Source organism: Rutidosis leptorrhynchoides, chromosome 10, assembly GCF_046630445.1.
Source record: "Rutidosis leptorrhynchoides isolate AG116_Rl617_1_P2 chromosome 10, CSIRO_AGI_Rlap_v1, whole genome shotgun sequence".
Lineage (NCBI taxonomy): Eukaryota > Viridiplantae > Streptophyta > Magnoliopsida > Asterales > Asteraceae > Rutidosis > Rutidosis leptorrhynchoides.
The window spans coordinates 269,817,080-269,826,428 of NC_092342.1; the positions used below are offsets into that span (position 1 = coordinate 269,817,080).

Consider the following 9,349-nt stretch of genomic DNA (forward strand, 5'->3'; position numbering starts at 1 on the left):
CTCCCATGTCTCTTCATAGTTCCGCCGTTGATGACAACACAACCAGGTTTGTTACTTTCAGGAGATTTTTCAGCTATCATTTTAAAAAACCTAGTTCAATTAGTTTCAGATGCACTTCTTTTCATCATAGATATAAATGTGAAAGTAACTTGCACTTTACAGATTTTATGATTTCGCGTAATGAAATCGTTAACACTTCACTTGAATCCATAATAATCATATCAAGTATACATAATAATAGAGCTGCTATAGTATACATAATAATAGAGCTATTGAATTCTTAGCACTTGATTCTTTTCTTATTAGGATTCTCTCATACAGACCAAATGACAGTTTCATATTAAAGGTAAGTGATTCTTGACCATATACATATATATTTTACTACCTTAGAGAAATTAAGCATCATCATGTAACCAGTCATTAGACCATTATTCAACTATAACAGTGAAAAGGCAACCTCCTTCAACAATCACTTGATGTCACCACGCAACTGCAACACATTCTCGCTCATTAAAAATAGACAAAGAATAGTTACTTTAATCATATAGGATTAACCCAACCTGGTGCTTGCGAGACCCGAGAAATCTAGCAAATGTTTCACAGCATGCAGGACTTTTGGAGCATTTATTTTTATACACAGTTGCTAAAACTGCTCCATCCATAAAACCATTCCCTACACTTGTAGTACTCTGTAATAGCTAATACACAATATTTCCATGAACTGTATAAAGTGTAAGGTTTCTATTATGAAATAAGCATAAGGTAACTATACACGTTTTTGATTATTCAAGCATGAAGAAGGAAGTGTATTGTTATTCTTTTATTGCCACTACTTTAGAGCATTTACAAAAATAAAAATAAAAATAAAAAAACACCTGAAGCACAACCTGTGTATACAAGGCACTCCAAAGGAACATAGGCTTTTCTTGTGGACTGTCAGTTGGATTGGTTGAAACCCAATCAGCTGTACCTGAGAGGCGTTGACCAAGAAAAGACTGTTGATCACCACACAAAGATATCTTTTTCCTTCAAGGGCATCATCACATACTTTAGAAATGTAAAAAACAAATCTGAAAACAGTCACGTTAGCATAGACAACCGAGCATCAGTACACTTTATACTATTACTTACTGGAGTGTAATTCGAATATAAATATGCGGGTCTAATATCAGCAGGTGAGCAACAGGGTGTTGTTTATATTACCTCAGATCTTTGATCTCCATTTTGCGACATCTTCTTCTCACATTTCATGTATAAACAGTGATCTCGTCAACATGCCTTAAGACACCAACATAATCTGCAATTGTTTTATACGGCGTGATCTCATCAACAACTGGTGTTATGTCTCCCATTTTGCTTTAAACGAAAGTGAATGTACATAAGCATTTTAGTATCAGCAACTGTAATCTACTTATATAAGTATATAGATAATCATAGTATATAGTGATAAGGTGCTACTACGATACGTATTTGTAGCTGTTTCCCCTCCCCCATGTTGTCTTTTTTAAAAGTAAGTGTCCAACTCACTTAAAACCCAAGTACCTTCCAGTGTATTAGTTAGGCAATGTTATCCTATCCCATTTTCTTTCATAGTTAAGGGAACAAAAGTCTTCTACTTATTTTTCAGTAAACCCTGATGTGTGCAAGTGCAAAAAATAACTTTCAACGAAAATAGGAACATCATAAAAAATAACTTTAAACGTAAATAGGAACATCACGCCACTGCAGCATCCAAACTGTGAAGCGCTGCCGATTTGCAAAAGCACGCCCGTTGCGCTACAACACCAAATGTAACATACTACAAATAAGTAACAACTAAATATAACATGTTCAAAACGATATGTAGACAATATTATTACCTGCTATACATGAAGAAGAACCTGCATTTGAAGCATCAACAAATGTAGAAACCAAAGGATGTGACACAACACTCGCACCCGTTCGAACGGCAGTTGATACATCAGCAGGCGTGACAATGTACGGAGGATCAGAGGACCGTCTCAATAGTGTATGCATAGTGTACCTACATCAATAAGCGTCAATCTCAGAATGATTCATCTTCAATATGTAACTTCATGGTCCCCATTTTAGCATATCAATCTACTAAAAGAAATATAAGAATAAAAAATATATAAATAAATAAATAAACATAAATAGCACATACATAAATAGCACAACCCCAAACAACAATAGCCATTTATCCTATCACTTACCGAATACTTGATGCCCTTGATATTCAAATAAACTTGAGATTTGATGAATGGTATACGTCTAAATCCAGATTGTATCCTTTTATATTCATATACAGTTTTGAGGCCAAAACAACCCGACCCATACCAAAAAGGTACCCATTATTCAACCAGCCCATTTTACCACCTCTACCGTCAGACAAATAATACCATGTGAGAATGCATATTAGCCATTCTCTTTTCATCGATCTCGTACTCCTTAACTGGTACTTTTGCAGCCTGTCATATAACAATAACCCAAATACCAGTCAGTTTAATAACACATACGGAACTTGCTAAAGATAAAAGTTACATCTGTCTCATAAATCTGTTAATAACCCGTATTAGATTATTAATGCTCACCATACCTTGAGGTAGCGAAGAAACTGCAACTCTTCTGGAATAAGGAAAAGCAATGCATTCCCTTTTTCACCCTCTCCACGAACAGTTCGACCAACCTGATGAATATATTCCTGTGTTTAGATGACAAACGATGAGATGAACAGATAAACTAACATTAAAAATTAAACATAAGGATGAAACTGAAAAGGTAGATTTAAAGAGTATGATAATTAAACATGTAAATGAACATTACAAGTAGGGCCTACAGCTTCTTTCATTCGCATGTTAGAGCTTTCCGACTTAGAACCTGTTTACTCATATGTTACAATTCTAACATAGGTTAGCTGAACCCATTTAAATGCATTGTAAATTTTATATCTTGAATAGAACACACGATCAGTTCTAATTGGGAAAAATTAGGCATTTAAAAAAAGCACTTCAATTGGGAAAAATAAGGCATTTAAACAAAGCACCCTCGGTTATATTAAGTCCGAACAACATCACTATTTCCGAGCACGATTATGAAATCAGTAGCATCTCTTCCAACCTGTTTATCCAAAACAAAACAAAAAAATAACGGCATGAATCACAGCTTGCAGGCAAAGAACACCGTAGAAAACATTGAAGTACAAAGGTTATGTGGGGTAAAAATTGGTAAAACTATTACTTGGCTACACAAAAAAGCAGATGACACTTTTGGTTCATCTACATATGAATGAGTCAATAAATTAGGTAGTATCTCTATAGAATGAGAAGTAGTAGTTCATATGAATATAGTAAGAATGAGAACAAAGAAGGTAAAACAGGTTGCTGCACTTGCATGTCTGTATAAAAAATTGATCTTTGATGAGTTACAACCAAAAGAGAGGAAAAAAAACAAAAGTTAGTCATCAGAATACCTCCTTATGCAATTCAGCTTACTGCATCTGTTTCTCATTGACAAGATGAGACACCTATTACTGCAAACGATTAAAAGACTCCAACAAATTGGACCGTGCATTGCAATTTCAATAGTATACGATATAAAAATTGTTCAATTATAACAAACAATACACATATGAAAAAAAAAAAAAAAACAGAAGTTTATATATTTTAAAAACGAACCCTAGAAATCATAATTGGTTTCAGAATCTAATTCATAAACTGCTGAACATTTTGATATATGGAAAGCAGAATATACAGTTGGAGCAGAAAATATGACTTGAAGAGAGATCATTTGAAATCGATACATGAATGAGGTTGAAGGCCATGAAGAAGAAGAAGAAGAAGAAGAAGAAGAAGAAGAAGATCTTCGTTGTTACTCGAATGATCGAATGGTGAATGAATCAGATTATCGAGAACCCTAATTTTTGTTAAACTCTCCCGTGCTTAGTGTTAAAGATTGAGGATTTAGGGGTAATTTAGGGAGATTAATTTTAAGAATGTATTTATTACCTAATAGTGTTAGAGGATGATTTTTAGCCATTAAATCGGGTATTAGAAAGTAATTTCTTGATCTAAAGGTGTTAAAGGGGTTTTTAGAAATATATATTACTTAATAAAGACTTTTAAGGTATATAGAGTGAAGTGATGATATATGGGTATTAACTATAACTATGCAAGATACGATAATTAAAAAACGGGAAATGATATTTTCACCATTACAATTACTTCTTCCACCTAAAGTTACTTAAATACCCTTAATGAATACCTTACACAAGCTTTTTGTTTTAATTTATTCAGGGTTATAACGGGAAGAAAGACATATAATTATGGTGGAAGTAGTAAACATGAAGGTGGAAATATCAGCTCCCCAAACCATACACGTAATTTTTTATTTCTTTTTATAGCTATGCGATATAAATAAATAATAAATAATAATAACAATAATAATAATAACGTAAGAAATAGGATAATAAGAAAATAAATCATTAATTCAAACAACGGACTTTGTCAAGTTTATATATGCTAAGAGGATTTTAGCTATTGGTAAACAATCAGGGGCGGAGCCAAGAATTTAAGTTAAGGGTGGCTCGATGTTTAGTACGATATAAAGATAAAATTGCACATATTCGATCAATGCGACATGAGAGAGTGACTAAAACATAAATAAATCTAAACATATAGTCATACCATAGCTCATGTTAATACCTAATTGCATAAAAACAAACCATGATATTAGTTCTTATTAAAGTTAAGAGTCCGCTGCTGTAATGATTTCACCTTTTTAAGTGTTTATTGAGTTAAATAAGACAAAATAAATTTCATAATTTCAATTTCAATATCCTAATATAACATGATGAGTTAAAAAACAACTCTTGACGACTTTAATTTATTGTAAAATGTTGAAACAACTTCGTAGGAAAATATGAGATAAAAATTGTTATGATAATACATAATATTTTGATCTCAATAACAATAATATACTCCATCTTTTATTTTAACTTTAAAAATGCATCTACTGTCTTTTTTTTTTTTTTTTGTATACATGACAATCATGTAACTTAGATCTCAATAACAATTTGTGTATTTTTGTTAATTGAACTTTAAGTGCATCTACTGCTTTTTTTTTTCTTTCTTATTCATGAAAACTTTACAAACAATTATGCATTGAGTTAGTATAATTTGAATATGTGATGTAAACTATTTGTATTTGTAATGTAAACTATATAGAGTTTAATGACACAGTGTTAAATTTACGATGTTAAAAGTAAAATATAATTATAAAGTTAGGGGTGTTAATTGAAAGTTCACCAAAAAGTCATTATCCCTACCAAATACCAAATTGAACCTGCAACGCTTTTTGTCCTCTATTTAAAACTTCAAAATCGTCACTCCAAACTCACCTTTATAGCCATTAAAACACATATTATATAGATATATACTCTCAAAGTTGAGGGTGGCAAAGCACCCCTAAGCCACCCTACTAACTCCGCCCCTGTAAACAATGTACTCTACGAATATGATATATCTGCAAATATGTTATTTAGTTTGATAAAACCGTTATAAAACATGTTCACTTTATAATTCAAGGGTTAATATTTTGACATGTCATTTTTTAGTTAACATGCTTTGCTAATATTGCTTTTGTTATAATATATATAGAGAGAAGAGAGATAGAGAGATAGAGAGATAGAGATAGAGATAGAGAAAATATCCAATATTTTTTATAAAAGAAACATTATAAACATTATATGTAAAGATACATTCAATTCGTAATGAAGTTGTATACTTCTGCATTATCCGGGTATCAGCATACATTATTATTATTTTTTTGTTTCAGAATTTATTACTAAGTAAAGGTAAGGTTAGATGATAGAAAAGTCTATACATCCTTTTAACGTTATACTCACTACATGTAGAAATATTCTAATAGAAAACATATATTTTTTTTCATGCAACAACACGCGGATCATATCCCGATCCTTGAGAACATTTGTGGTGCATTGTACCTTCAGCATTGGCCTTCACCTGCGATCGGTGTTATCAAATAGTTGTTGTAAAAATAGCATATAATTATTAAAGAATTTCTGTTTTAACTTTGAATGATTGAAAGAAATACATATATTATCTTAATGTTATAAGTAAGAAGTAATGGAAAAACATTTGTGTATGATTGCTTGTAAATATTGGAATGCCAATTCCGTATAATTTTTATGATGATAAATGTACAAAGCATGAGAATATATATGTTACGAGAACCATAAACTTGCATACTAAACTGAGCCGAGGCCTTTCAATTGGGACATGGACTAACAATGAGCTTATGCCATATCATCAAACATCCTCCACGCAAACGAAACAGGATTAGAAAGAACCCTCAAATTGGAGCGAAACTCATCAAATAAATCTCTAGGGAGACTTTTGTGGTGAATATATCTACATACTGGTAACGAGATGGAATATGAAGAACTCGAACTTGGCCTTGAGCAACAAGACCCCGCACGAAGTGTATTTCAATCTTAATATGTTTGGTCCGCTAATGTTGCACCGGGTTGGATGATATGTAGACATATATGACATTATCACAGTAAACAAGTGTAGCTGAGAAAAGTGGACAATGAAGTTCTCGAAGAAGGTGCGTAACTAACATTTTTCAGCAACCGCATTAGTAAAACCACGATACTCGACTTCGGCATTGTATCTGGAGGGTGTGTATTGACACGTAGATGACCAAGATAGCAAGTAGTTACCGAGAAAAACACATATTCCAGACGTAGATCTTCGAGTAATGGGGCTCCTCCTTAGTCAACATTTAAATAAACTGTAAGGAAACTAGTAGATGAAGCAAATAACCGAAGTCCCATATCAAGAGTCCCCAAAATGTAGCAAAGGATCCGTTTAAGAGCCGAGAATAGGGTTCCCTAGGATCATACATGAACAAACATATCTGTTAAACAACGTAAGAAATGTCAGACCACGTAAATGTGAGATACCGGAGAGCACCGGCTAGGTTGCAATATAAATTGGCATCAGACATAGGCAGACCCTCGACCCCGAGCCTAGAGTCAGTGTCAACAGGTGTTTTGCAGGGATTACATTGTAACATGTTTGCACGCTCAAAAATCTCAGTAGCATACTTTTTCTCCCAGTAAAGTGCGGGTGAAGGATATCTCCAAGAAGTAGTTCAACGGGCGTAAATCAGTCATGGAAATTTCTTGACCAAGAGATTTAGGTGATGTTTCTTTTTAAGATGTTTTTGTTTAAAGATCTACGGACCATGTCTGTAGAGAAGATTTGGCCTAAAGGTCTGCATGTTGAATAGTGAAGAATGTTTGTTTTTATATCTGAAAAATAACTTAATCTTGTTTGCAGCACTTAGAAGCATATTTCTAAGTCTGCTAGTTTGCAAACTAAATAAGACATTATTTTATCTTATGACTTCAGAAAAATAAATAGTCTGCAGTAAAAATGTCTGCGAGCGTGCATACATGAGACATAATAAAATTTATAAACTGAAAAAAAAACAACACCTTAATAACTTGTTATAGTAGTGAAGTGGATGAGGTTGTCATAATAGTAACATCCGTTGGTTAAGATTCTTTAACACCCTGCTTTTTTTTTTTAAATCACAGCGGAAGTCTTAATTCACATAAATACCCTTAGTTAATTACGAACATGATTATCACAAATCATTAGATAGTTACTTATTACAAACAACCGGTGTTACGTTAAACAACTAGTTACATATTTATAAAAGTTAAGACATCAGAGTTCGTCTTGTCAAACATATCGTCAACCCAACTCCCGTCCCTACCAGCACTAAGATCGAAAACCTGCAAGGGAGGAGGTGAGGGGGGTTAGCACGAGGCTAAGTGAATGGAATCATCTAACAGATCTAGCATACAGTACCAACTTGTACAACTACAGCAACTACAACAATCCATAACAGGCAACTGACAACTAATAACTAGCAACTATCAACTGGCAACAATCAACTAGCAACTATGCTCCAACTAGAGACTCGGCGGCTTGTACGAGCACACGACCACTAGCTGATCAGTCTAGCATCTACCGAAAGTCCTTACTACTGAATCTCCAGTATAGTAAATCCACACGCAGGTGATGCGTCATTCAGTACTATACTCAACAAACAGTAGCCAACTGGACCCAACCACAACAAGGTTGACCTCTCTGAGCTGAACCTAACAACAATAGGTTCCAACAGGCAACTACAACTTGTGCACACAACTGTTAAGCAACTATCACTATGAACAACTATTCCTACGACTAGCATGGCAACTCTACAATGATCATTATTACAACATATCTATTAAGCATAGCAACTATAACAGTATAATATAGTAGCACAACTTGCTACTCTATACTACACCCGGAGATAATCCCACTCACCGATTACCAGCTACAGCTCAGTTATCTTACTTCTGAGCTTCTTCCTTGTTCTTATCACCTGAGAACAACACAACGAAGTCAATATACATATCTCAATCAATAGTATAATCAAATCATACTATAAACTAGGTCATAACACCATATATTCATAATTTTATGAGTCTACATCATGACTCCATTCAATAATGGCATACAGGTGCGTGCAAAACACGACATACACACTAAAACTCCTTTTCCGACCCAAAAACAGTTTGATCTAGTTTCTTAAAAGTTCACCATTGAAAAGTATTCTTTATTACGATTCTAACGATAGTTTATTCATCAAAAACGGAGTTACGTTTTGAAAGTTACGCCCGTTTCAATTTCATAAAAGGTACTGTAGCAAATAGTGACACTGTAGCAACTCGGTACTGTAGCAACTCGGGTGCTGTAGCAACTCGGGGGTACTGTATCAACTCGGCACTGTAGCAAATAGTGGTACTGTAGCAAATAGTGACACTGTAGCAAATGTCGACACTGTAGCAAATAGTGGGACTGTAGCAATAGTGACACTGTAGCAAATAGTGACACTGTAGCAAATAGTGATACTGTAGCAACTCGGTACTGTAGCAACTCGGGGGTACTGTAGCAACTCGGGTACTGTAGCAAACTGGGTTTCGAACCAATTTCGCTGATTTTGTGATTTCTTCCCCAAAAACTCGATTTCTAAGTGTTTTTGACCAAATTTTAAGCACAAGAAAGTTACTAAACATATATACAACCTATTTCTAATATCAATTAAGCATAACTAACACAATTCATGAAGATTCAAGCTAAAAATCACACTTTTGCTCAAGAACACAAAAACCCAATTTACACAAGATTCAAGCAATGATTCAAGCATGCTAACCTGGTTTGATGATTACAAAGATGATATAAATCAGTTCCTAAAGCTCCACAAACCAATT

At 33.9% G+C, this 9,349-nt stretch overlaps 1 protein-coding gene across 2 annotated transcripts; it reads right to left on the bottom strand.

The window, feature by feature from the left end:
- Positions 1-1,693: 1,693 nt before the first annotated feature.
- On the bottom strand, positions 1,694-2,886 carry LOC139871726 (uncharacterized). Of its 2 annotated transcripts, none has more exons than XR_011766743.1 (4): positions 2,597-2,886; positions 2,214-2,468; positions 1,860-2,023; positions 1,694-1,776 (listed from the first exon to the last, which is right to left on the bottom strand). XR_011766743.1 is itself a non-coding variant. In XM_071859461.1 (4 exons), the coding sequence occupies exons 1-4, from the start codon at positions 2,647-2,649 to the stop codon at positions 1,715-1,717; spliced, it is 348 nt and encodes a 115-aa protein (XP_071715562.1). In that variant the 5' UTR covers positions 2,650-2,886; the 3' UTR covers positions 1,694-1,714. The 2 variants fall into 2 exon arrangements, 1 of the variants encoding a protein (XP_071715562.1); XM_071859461.1 differs by having other exon boundaries at positions 2,400-2,468.
- Between the last annotated feature and the right edge of the window lie 6,463 nt (positions 2,887-9,349).